At 40.5% G+C, this 12,759-nt stretch overlaps 1 protein-coding gene across 1 annotated transcript in view; it reads right to left on the reverse strand.

Annotated features, from left to right (window-relative positions):
* Window positions 1-12,759, reverse strand: part of stambpa (STAM binding protein a) — a 29,569-nt gene that overhangs the window by 6,641 nt on the left and 10,169 nt on the right. Inside the window, 6 exon segments of the mRNA NM_200498.1 lie at window positions 1,394-1,518; window positions 1,617-1,673; window positions 4,562-4,853; window positions 6,686-6,781; window positions 6,882-6,957; window positions 8,758-8,968. Coding sequence (NP_956792.1) covers window positions 1,394-1,518; window positions 1,617-1,673; window positions 4,562-4,853; window positions 6,686-6,781; window positions 6,882-6,957; window positions 8,758-8,960 — 849 coding nt within the window. The 5' untranslated portion in view covers window positions 8,961-8,968.

Genomic DNA, 12,759 nt, shown 5'->3' on the forward strand with positions numbered 1-12,759 from the left:
GTTTGCTCGTTACTACACCCGTAGACATCGCTAAAGTCCCGCATCTTCACGTAATAACACTGTCTTGACTAGTGCGGTTGAATGACATTTGTCCTGGGAGCACTGTACCAATATGGCGGCGCTATTGACGCATGCTCAGGGTCCCTATGCGATATCAAGTGTATATATCTATGAAATTTAACAGGGAGGGTGAATAGTACATTTCTGTACACACAAACACAAGCTTTTTGTCAGGAATGCCCGTGCGGTCACTCATCCATTAATGTAGAAAAGTGATGTAAAATTATAAGCTTCGTAATTTAAAAACAAGTTGCACACTGACCTCCGGGAAAACTCCCGATCATAGATATATGTGTATATGTGTATATCTCTGGCTCTGAATGGCCACAGTCCTCCACTGCAGCTTGGTCCTGCATTCATTTCAAAGGAGCGCTACCCTGTACTAAAATGGCGGCTCTATTGGCGCATTCCTTCTAACAGATAACAACAGGGTAGCCAAATTAAAAGGAATATCGAGTGGGGCACAGGCTCACAGTCCCTTTAAAGGATAGCCAGTTCACTTGGAAGCCATATTTGCAATGCCTCCGGGGAGCTCATCTAAAACCAAAGCCCTATTTAAATGAATAGGGGAATCCTGAAATCTGCTCACTGAACTTAACATTAAATTCATTCATTTATTTTCCTTCAGCTTATTTAAAGGTCGACACAGCGGAATGAACTGCCAAGTATTCCAGCATATGTTTTAAACAATGGAGGCCCTACCAGCCACAACCCAGTACCGGGAAACACCCATACACTCTCACATTCACACACACTCATACACTACAGCCATATTAGTTTATGTAATTCCCCTATAGCGCATGTGTTTGGAGCACCCGGAGGAAACCCACGCCAACACGGGGAGAACATGCGGAAATGCCACACAGAAACGCCAACTGACCCAGCCAGGAATCAAACTAGCGACATTTTTGCTGTGAGGCAACAGTGCTAACCACTGAGTTACCGTGCCGCCTCCGCTACAGGAAGGTAGTGCTGTCGCCTCACAGCAATAACGTCGCTGGGTGGAGCCTCAGCTCATTTGGCGTTTCTGTGTGGAGTTTGCATGTTCTCCCTGTGTTGGCGTGGGTTTCCTCCAGGTGCTCCGGTTTCCCCCACAGTCCAAAGACATGCGGCACAGGTGAATTGGGTAGGCTAAAATGTCCGTAGTGTATGAGTGCGTGTGTTAATGTGTGTGTGGAAGTTTCCCAGAGATGGGTTGCGGCTGGAAGGGCATCTGCTGAGTAAAAATGTGCCGGATAAGTTGGTGGTTCATTCCGCTGTGGCGACCCCAGATTAATAAAAGGACTAAGCCGACAAGAAAATGAATGAATGAATGTTGGTGTGTTGCATGTACCAGTTTTCCGCAGAGGATCCCGCAGGTCTCCACCGCCCTAGCAGTGTTCGTTTCTGCCAGCTTTAGAAACCTTTGGCAAAGCTCAGCGGGCACAAAGAGCTGTCGTAAGCCATTAACCAACGCACCTACAACACACAAACACCATATAATCTCAGCGTAATCACAGAACACACCAATATGTGTAATGAGTCAGTGATGGAAGTGCAAACGGAGGAAAACTCACTGTGTCCTGCACTGACTGGGACACTGGGCTTGAGCGAGCGGTCAAACGCCGGCAGGCCTGGAGATGCAGAATTTGCAAGGTTATTATTATAGCTTTGATTTTTTAAATGAGTTTTATTTCAGTTACTTATTTAAAGTTATTAGTTATAGCTGTGCACGTTTTGTAAAGCTGCTTTGACAGGATAATTATTGTGGAAAGCGCAACACAAATAAATGTGAATTGAATTAAATCAAGAGCTGGACTTTCCCACTGCACTGATTATGACATTTTAAATGTTTTGTTTTGGAGGTCTCTTGCAATTTAAATCCAACTTTGATCAACATTTTTCCATGAGTTTTTATTTCAATTGTGTTTTTAATTTGCAGTAAATTTTAGTTTAGTTATTGTAGGAGCCTATATGTTGACTTGAATGTAATTTGGGCTGTCACCACTTGGGGGCAATATGTGCACATAGGGTTTTAGAGTCGGTGTTTCTTGCATGAAAGAAGAAGACTTGAGGAAGGGAACGAATGCAGTTTTTACCACACCAAACTCACACACCTTTGAGGTCGCTAAAGGGTTCAACATTATTAATTGCAAGTATGTATTTATAATAAGCTAAATAAAGTGAATTTAAACTTGAAGAGGAAGCAAGACTGGACATTGGTTGTGTGCGTAAAAACGTGCGTTGAGATGCCAAGCCTTCGACATTAAGCTGCTGCAACAGTTATCTTGTTTCATTAATGGCTGTGCTAGTTTTAGCTTCATTTTAATTTTGTGAACACCTCTTTATTTAGTTTTTTATATAATTATTTTTTAGTGATTATAGTTTTAATATGACTAAATAGTTTAGTATAATTTTATAGTTTAGAGTGAAAAGGACAGGCTCAGAGCAGGCAAAGTTTACAGTGTATCCGGAAAGTCTTGATAGCGCTTCACTATTTCCACATTTGTTTATGTTGCAGCCTTATTCCAAAATTGATTAAATTCATTTATTTCCTCAACATTCTACACACAATACCCCATAATGACAATGTGAAAATAGAGTTTTTGAAATTGTTGCAAATTTATTAACAATAAAAAAAGCTGAAAAATCAGATGTACATCAGTATTTACAGCCTTTAGCGTGAAGTTCTAAATTGAGCTCAACTACATTCTGTTTCCACTGATCATTCTTGAGATGTTTCAGCAGCTTCATTGGAGTTCACCTGTGGTAAATTCAGCTGATTGGACATGATTTGAAAAGGCATACACCTGTCTATATGAGCTCCCAGGGTTGACAGTGCATGTCAAAGCACAAACCAAGCATGAAGACAAAGGAATTGTCTGTAGACCTCTGAGACAGGTTTGTCTCGAGGAACAAGGCTGGGGAAAGTTACATAAACATTTCTGCTGCTCTGAAAGTTCCAATGAGCACAGCGGCCTCCATCATCCATAAGTGGAAGATGTTTGGAACCACCAGGAGTCTTCCTAGAGCTGGCCGGCCATCTAAGCTGAGTGATCGGGGGAGAAGGGCTTTAGTCAGAGAGGTGATCAATAACCCGATGGTCACTCTTTCTGATCTCCAGCGTTCTTCTGTGGAGAGAGGAGAACCTTACAGAAGGACAACCATCTGTGCAGCAATCCACCAATCAGGCCTGTGTGGTAGAGTGGCCAGACTGAAGTCACTCCCCGCCTAGAATTTACCAAAAGGCATCTGAAGGACTCTCAGACCATAAGAAACTAAACTCTCTGCTCTGATGAGACTCAAATTGAACTCTTTGAAACAATTTTAGGCAGCGCTCATCAGCAGGCTAATACCATCCCTACAGTGAAGCATGGTGGGGTCAGCATCATGCTGTGGGGATGTTTTTCAGCAGCAGGAACTGGAAGACTAGTCAGGATAGAGGGAAAGATGAATGCAGCAATGTACAGAGACATCCTGAATGAAGACCTGCTTCAGAGTGCTCTCGACCTCAGACTGGAGCGACGCTTCATCTTCCAGCAATGGAGTGGCTTCACAACAACTCGGTGAACGTCCTTAAGTGGCCCAGTCAGAGCCCAGACCTAAATCCTATTGAACAACTCTGGAGAGATCTGAAAATGGCTGTACACCGTCGCTTCCCATCCAACCTGATAGAACTTGAGAGGAACTGCAAAGAGGAATGGGCAAAAATTCCCAAAGACAGGTGTGCCAAGCTTGTGGCATCATATTTAAGAAGACTTGAGGCTGTAATCGCTGACAAAGGTGAATCAACAAAGTATTGAGCAAAGCCTGTGAATACTGATGTACATGTCACTTTTCAGCTTTTTTATTGTTGATAAATTTGCAACAATTAAAAAAACTCTTTTTCTCACATTGTCATTATGGGGGATTGTGTGTAGAATGTTGAGGAAATAAATTTAATCCATTTTGAAACGAGGCTGTAACATAAACAAAAGTGGAAAAAGTAAAGCGCTAAGAATTCTTTCCGGATGCCCTGTACATTAACATTTATGCAAACCACTTATTAATAATAGTAATAATTGCTTGAACAGTCACTGAAGGAAAAAGCACACAAACACAACTGGAATAAAAGTAAAAATTATGAGCAATTAAGACAAACGTCTTCATATTAAAGATGACAGATGCAGTTAAATTTGGCTAGTTTACAGTTTTCCTGTAAAATGGCATTTACGGTTATTTCCCTAAATAGCCGTAGGTCCGACTTTCCTCCACAAAATGTGTGCTTATTAATAATTTTAAAAAAGATTATTATTTTTGCAAATATTTATTTAATTTATTCAGATAATACTTTTTTTGTCCATGAATCTTAGTATGTTTATTTCTGAATTTTCATTGCCAATCATAGTCCATCATACTCATTTATTTTTGGTGAATTATGTATTTCCACAATCAATGCAGAGCCTCGGGAATCGAGACAGGCTAGGCTGACCTCCCCCAGATCTGATGTTTTTGAGTCTTAGTTTTGGTGTAGTAAAATAACCTTGATGGTTAGTGGCTCCTGCAGGGGGCGTCTGGGGTGAGAGTGAGGCCTGTGGGGGTCCGTGTACATCCGGCAGCAGTACGTCTGGAGCAGTGGGAGACACTGGGATGCTGAACTCCTGCACGATGCGCCGGCGCTCTTTCTCCAGCTCCTGGCGGCGGATCATCTCCTCGAAGGCGCTGAACTGCTCCTGCTCACGCTGCCGCTGCTGCAGCTCCGCCAGTCTCTGCCGCTGAGCCTCCTGCTCCTGCTGCTTCAACATTTCCACAGCCCGAGCCGCATCCTCCGCTCTCTGACAGCAGACACACACAGCAACAGCTGGACTTTCACACTGCACTGGATATTCTACAGTTTCTCCTTTTGTTTTGGAGGTCTCCTACACTTTTACATGCAACTTTGATCGACAGCACATGTTCACAGCGTCTGAAACAATCAGTTCAAGAATTCAGTCTCGCTAAACCCCGCCTTTCTGTGAGCCTAGTCTGCTCTGATTAGTCAGATGGCTCTACTCTGCTTTGATTGGTCAGATGGCTATAACTTGTCAAGTGGCCCTACTATTTTCTGATTAGTGAGGTGGTCCAACTCTGCTCTGATTGGTCAGGTAGTCCTACTCCATTCTGATTGGTGAGGTGGTATTATTTCGCTCTGATTGGTCAGGTAGTCCAATTCTTTTCTGGTTGGTGAGGTGGTCCTACTCTGCTCAGATTGATCAGATGACTCTGATTGGTCAGGTAGTGCTACTCCTCTCTAATTGGTGAGCTGGTCCCACTCTTCTCTGATTGGTCAGATGTCTCAGCTCTATTCCGATTGGCCAGATGTCTATTCTGCTCTGCTCTGATTGGTCAGATGGTTCTACTCTGCCCTAATCTACACTGATTGGTCAGATGGCTCCACACTGCTGTACTCTGATTGGTCAGATGGCTCTACTTTGCCTTAATCTACACTGATTGGTCAGCTGGCTCTATTACACTCATATTGGTCAGATGACATTGCTCTAATTAGCTGAGGTGGTCCTACTCTGCTATGATTAGTCAGATGTCTCTTCTCTACTCTGATTGGTCAGATGGTTCATTTATACTCTGTTCTGATTGGTCAGATATCTCCACTCTGCTCTGATTGGTCAGATGGCTCTAGTCTGCTTTGATTTGTCAGATGGCTCTGCTCTGATTGGTTATATGGCTCTACTCTGCTCTACTCTGATTGGTCAGACGGCTCTACTCTGTTTTGATTGGTCAGACAGCTCTTCTCTGCTCTACTCTGATTGGTCAGATGGCTCTACTTTGGTCAGATGGCTCCTCTCTGCTTTGATTGGTCAGCTGGCTCTTCTCTACTTTGATTTGGCAGATGGCTCTTCTTTGCTTTGATTTGGCAGATGGCTCTACTCTACTCTACTCTGATTGGTCAGATTGCTCTACTCCATTTTGATTGGTCAGACGGCTCCACTCTGTTTTCATTGGTCAGACAGCTCTTCTCTGCTCTACTCTGATTGGTCAGATGGCTCTACTTTGGTCAGATGGCTCCTCTCTGCTTTGATTGGTCAGATGGCTCCTCTCTGCTTTGATTGGTCGGATGGCTCTTCTCTACTTTGATTTGGCAGATGGCTCTTCTCTGCTTTGATTTGGCAGATGGCTCTACTCTACTCTACTCTGATTGGTCAGATGGCTCTACTCCGTTTTGATTGGTCAGACGGCTCTACTCCGTTTTGATTGGTCAGACAGCTCTTCTCTGCTCTACTCTGATTGGTCAGATGGGTCTACTCTGCTTTGATTGGTCAGCTGGCTCTACTCTGCTTTACTCTACTCTGATTGGTCAGACGGCTCTACTCTGATTGGTCAGATGGCTCCACTCTACTCTGATTGTTCAAATGACGCTACTCTGGCCATTTAATGAAAACCACAATCAGAAATTATGCAAATTAAGCATTTTTTAAAGAAATTAAGCTGGAAGTAAGAAGTATTGGAAGTTTTTTTTTTTTTTGAGAGACGATGAATTTATTAATCCTTTTTCTTTGATATTTCAATCTTTGCCAACATTTACTTACACAAACGGAGATATCACACATAAAAGGTCAAATCTAAAAAAAACTAAAGGTAATTAGGGCGCCTAAATGTCCCAGTAACCCACCTTTCGCACCAGATATTCAGCGTGCTCTTTGTCATACTGCTTGAGAAGCAACTTTTTCAGCTCTTCGGCTTTCGGGAAGGCGATTTCCTTTAATTTCTGTGCCAGAAAAACAGGGGTATCTGTTAGCTTGACAAACTTCAAATGCTTTAAAACTTTTAATATATAATTTCTAGAAGAAAAAAAGAGCACATCTTACCCTCATCGTTTCTTTCTTCTCAGGAATGTTGGCGGTTTTGTATTCCCGATGTTTGGGAAGTTTTTCAATAAACAACCTAAATAAAAGGAAAATGCATGAACAATACGTTTTGGGGGAATATTAATTATTCATGCGTCACGATTATAATGTTTGTTATATTTAATATTGATATTTTTTAATACATTTTCAGCAAAACACCTCAAATCAGGCTTTTACACTATACAGCAGAACTTTCTTTGTCGGTGCAATAGCCTAAGGGTTATCACGCCGACATATGGTGCAGTAGTACGTCAGGCCGTCCAGAGTTCGAATCCCGGCTTGAGGACATTTCTCTACCCCAGTGGTTCTCAAAGTGGTCCCTGAGGAGTCACGGGACATTGAGTAGAGGGGGTTGCCAAAAATCTATTTTTATTAAACGATAAGATTTACCATATTTTATCCATAACCAACTGAAGAGACATAATCGTTTATAGTTACTATATAATATATAGTTAGTATAGTAGCTAATAGTTCTATTGGATTGCGACCCCTGGGGTAATACATTATATTAAAGACAGCAATAGCGTCTTTATGCAGCAGATTGATTTTATATCACCAGGTTAAACTTTCTGGCACATTTACAGCACTGACATACAATAAAAAAAATTAAACGAAGAATAGACTTGGGCCTGTTGGTGTGTGTGCACCATTGCATGCATAGTTTCTGTATTTATAACCACCTCAGAGGATACTAGGGGTCGTGAGTCACTGGCATTGTCATTTTGAGGGTGGCGGGCTGAAAAGTTTGGGAACCCCTGCCCTACCCGATCCATTATTTTTTCCTTAAAACAAGCTAAATAATGTGCCAATAGTGTAAGCAGAATAATCTTATGTCAATGTGGAAACAAGATTATTTAGCTTACCCAATTGGCAGATTATTTAGCTTACACTATTGAAAGATGTATGTGCATTAATGAGAGAGCGTGATGCTGCATTTAACTTGATTGTTGCTGTCTATGTGTTTGTGCAAATGAGAGAGAGTTTTGTGCTGTCTGTGTGTGTGTGCGCGTGTGTGTGAATGAGAGAGAGAGTGTAATGCTGTCTGTGTATGTGTGTCACTTGCTTGGTGCTATAGTGCGTGTGTGTGTGTGTTTTTTTACATACAGTTTGTTTTAGCCTTTCTGGACTCTGTATAACTGGGTGGTTTTGGATTTGTCCCATTATCCTCAACCCCCAACCCCCCGACCCCCCCGTTTATTATTTTGAGTTCATTCGTTTTATTTGTTTTTTATCTATGCTAATAATTGTAGATCTAAATGTAATATTTTGTTTTGGGGTTATTTGTTATATCGATATACAGTTGAAGGCAGAGTTATTAGCCCCCCGTCTATCTTTTTCCCCAATTTATATTTAATTTCTCTTTTTTTTCAACACATTTCTAAAGATAATAGTTTTAATAACTCATCTCTAATAACTGATTTATTTTATCTTTGCCATGATGACAGTAAATAATATTTGACTAGATATTTTTCAAGACACTTCTATACAGCTTAAAGTGACATTTAAAAGCTTAACTAGGTTAATTAGGGTAAAGTTAGGGTAATTAGGCAAGTCTATTTGTATAACAGTGGTTAGTTCTGGAGTCAACTGAAAACAAATATTGCTTAAGGGGGCTAATAATAATGACCTTAAAATGATTTTAAAAAATTTTAACTGCTTTTATTATAGCCAAAATAAAAATAAATCAGACTATATCCAGAAGAAATAATATTACAGGAAATACTTTGTTCTGTTAAACAGCTTTTTGGCTCATTTTCACAGCATTAGAAATGCCCTTTAGTGTCCGTCAGGCGAGTGAGCAGTAATGCAGCAGCGTCAGTGATTGTTGATCTCTTACGTGATGTATTTGTTGTACAGGATGAAGGCGTGCTCCACGTTTCCCTCGTCGGCGTAGATGTTGGCCATGCGGATGATCTCCATGCCGGAGCGGAAGTATCTGCGCGGCGGCACATCCTCGCTCACGTCCACTGAGCTGCCCAGTTTAGTGAGAGCCCGAACTCGATCCTCTGACGACACACTGCAGTCCGTGTGTTCAGACATGCTGATTCCTGCACACACATGTGTCACACAAACACACACACAAACCTCAAGCACTATGTCTGAGTACACAATGAATGACTAATGCACACATCCTGCTGACACTCGCTGGAGCCACTGCTGGTAAACTCTTACTGATGAACATGATTTTTCATGTTCATTCATTCTCTTTTCGGCTTAGTTCCTTAATTGATCAGGAGTCATCACAGAGGAATGAACCGCCGACTTGACCAGCATATGTTTTACACAGCAGATGTCATTCCATCTGCAACCCATCACTGGGAAACACCCATATATTCTCATTCACACTCATACACTACCCACAATTTAGCATACCCAATTCACCTGTACCGCATGTATTTTAACTGTGGGGGAAACCGACGACAACATGGGGAGAACATGCAAACTCCACACAGAAATGCCAACTGACCCAGCCGAGGCTCAAACCAGCGACCTTCTTGCTGTGAGGCGAGAGCACTACCCACTGCGCCACTGCTTGACTAATTATTGATAATAACTTACATTTTATATCTTAAATTTATATTTTATTTATATTTTTATTTTATTATTATTTTTAGCATCATTTTAATGCTCATTTGCATTTCTGACAAATAATCAATAAAAACCAATCAAAAATTTGAATCAAAATCAAAAACATTTTAAAAAGGAATTATGAAAAAAATGTATTTAATGGTCATTAGTTTTTTTTAATTGATTTTATTTATTTGTTAATCCAAGAGCTTTATTTTGTTTTTGGGTTATTATTTTTTTACTTGATCTATTTTTCATAATGGTTTATCCTTTATAAATAAATAAATAATTAAATAAATATATTAGATATAATTTTCATTATATATCTAAATTGTCGATCCCAGTTGTAAGAGCAACAAATAATAACCTGACTTCTAGTTGATCATTTGGAGAAGTGGCAGAAGGTGGATTTTTCAGATGAATCATCTGTCGAGCTGCATCCTGATCATCACCAATACTGCAGAAGATCTACTGGAACCTGCATGGAGCCAAGATTCTCATAGAAATCAGTCAAGTTTGGTGAAGGAGAAATTGTGGTTTGGGGTTCCATTCAGTATGGGGGTGTGCGAGAGATCTGCAACAGCCTGAGGTATCAAGACATTTGTGCTGTTCATTACATTACACAAAAGAGGTTTGTGCTCCTCCTCATACTTTAGCCTCCACATCAAAGCTCCTGAAACCAAAGAAGGTCAAAGTGCTCCAGGATTGGCCAGCCCAGTCACCAGACATGAACATTATTGAGCATGTCTGGGGTAAGATGAAGGAGGAGGCGTTGAAGATGAACACAAAGAGTCTTGATGAGCTCTAGGAGTCCTGCAGGAACGCTTTCTTTGCCGTTCCAGATGACTTTATTAATCAGTGATTTGAGTCATGTCAGAGATGTATGGATGCAGTCCTCCAAGCTCATGATGGAGTCAGACACAATATTCATTCTGTCTCCACTGCAGCAGGACTTTATATTCTATACTGGACATTATTTCTGTTCAGCGATGAGACTTTTGTCTAAGCAGAGTCAGACCTTACACTCTCAAAAATAAAGGTATGCGAGCTGTGACTGGGCTGGTTCCTTTTCAAAAGGTACAAATTTGTAAAAGGTCCATATTAAAACCTTGAAGGTACATATTAGTACATAAAAAGCACAAAAGTGTTCCTCTTAATGTTTTTACGTACTAATATGTACTTTTGAGGTACCAATATGGACCTTTCAAGTACAAATGTGCAGCTTTTGAAAAGGTACCACCCAAGTGACAGCTGGCTTACCATTATTTCTGAGAGTTTACTGTCCTAATTAAATCATTCAAAATCAAGGCATGCTCATATTTTATTTTGGTCAAATAAGCGTAATCTAGATGCCTTTGCCTTTCATATAAGCCACTTCTGATTCTAAATGATCAACTACAAGTCAAGTTATTATTTGTCGTTCCTAAAACTTGGATAGGCGACAAGACTTTTGTCAGGTAGTGTTTTATTATATCCTCCCGAGACCCTGCCCATTGACTTGTGTCCTCTGTAGTGGGCATTGTGTTTTCATTAATTTTTTGAGCTACTCTGTTAAGTCCTGTTGTACTGTTCAGAGGACATCCTGGGCTTTCTAGAGATATGCCATTTGATTGTCTGGCATGCTAGGAACGACTTCTTACACTGCATCCAAAATGGCCGGCGTACAATAAAGCACATTTAATGGGAAGGAGAGAGGCATGTCAAATTTAGCTTTTAAACATTTTTTTTACTATTATTATTACATATATACTTGTTTATTAAAGTGTCAGGAACAATACATTTAGTTTTTAAAGCTGTTAATTTGTTTGTGTTTCAAAATATCATCCTTTTGTGAATGTCCCCTATAGTGGACACCGGGACTATCTTAATGTAATTAATGACTGCATGTTGTAGGAGGCAGAACTGAAGCAGAGAGGATTCTTTATAAGATAGTTGAGGGAGACTCTGATTTAGAGTCTGACAGTCAGATAATTAGAGAACGACAATCAGTTTTAAATCACTTTTGTGTTGAGTTTGTTTTGGATTAACATCACTTCTTTTTTTTTTTTTTTAGTTCATCTCTTTCAGACTAAACTGTTTCAGGAATTTCAATACAAAAGGAAAGAATGGCTTTTGTTCAGTTTTCGTTAAATCAATATTGGATTAATGTCCCTTTACAGCCATATAGCCAAGTCGAGTAAAGGAGGTCGAGCCTTCTCCTTTATGGCTCCTAAACTCTGGAATAGCCTTCCTGATAATGTTCGAGGCTCAGACACACTCTCCCAGTTCAAAACTAGATTAAAGACCTATATGTTTAGTAAAGCGTACACTCAATGCATCACTTAGCAAGTTTCCACACAAGTTTCTACGTCTTGTTTATATACTCTATAAACAGCAGCTACGCTAATTATTCTCTTTATTCTCCATTTCCACCTGGGGAAACACATCCTGAGGTCCTCAGATAATGCAGAGTCACTGATTGGATCCAAGACCAGCGACGAGATGATCCCAAGGTGTCCATATCCGGGACCAGGCCGTATCCTGAGCTGCTGCTGCGCTGTTGGTCATAGGGGAGTGGAGAGTATGAGACTGATTCCAGTGATGCTCCAGGGACAGATGAGTCTTTGCTGAGGCCAGCTTCCAGCCTCCACCTCTGAGACTGCAGCTCTGCACAAGACTTTTGGCCAGCGGAGAAATTAAAATGGTCGTGCCGAACTGAGTCTGGTTCTCTCAAGGTTTTTTTTCTTCACTCTCCTATTGGTGAAGTTTTTTTTCCCTCTCCGCTGTCGCCCCTGGCTTGCATGGTTCAGGATCTGTAAAGCTATGCATCGATGAATTTGCTCTTCAGTGTTTGGACTCTCAGTAATGACTTTAAACCACACTGAACTGAGCTAAACTGAACTGAACTTAAACACAAAAAACTGAACTACCCTGATCCAGTTACTATGACCATTTATGTGAAGCTTCTTTGACACAATGTACATTGTAAAAGTGCTATACAAATAAAGCTGAATTGAATTGAACATCCTGTATAGTTTGAGTTTGGCGGTCGTTTCGAAATAAAATGCCCCTGTGGTCCACAACAGTGGACATGCTGTAAAATTAAAAATAAAGGTGGAAACAACAGAAAAAAAAGACTCAGAAGGCTATTTTACATATTTAACTTGTGTATATCAAGTATATAACTAGTATATGAAAATAATCACTGAAATCACTACTCTATTTCGACAGTCACAAAAACATGCTTTTTAAAAATCTATATTTTTTTTCAATAAACAACCAACGTGTTAAT

The sequence above is a fragment of the Danio rerio genome, chromosome 10, assembly GCF_049306965.1.
Source record: "Danio rerio strain Tuebingen ecotype United States chromosome 10, GRCz12tu, whole genome shotgun sequence".
Lineage (NCBI taxonomy): Eukaryota > Metazoa > Chordata > Actinopteri > Cypriniformes > Danionidae > Danio > Danio rerio.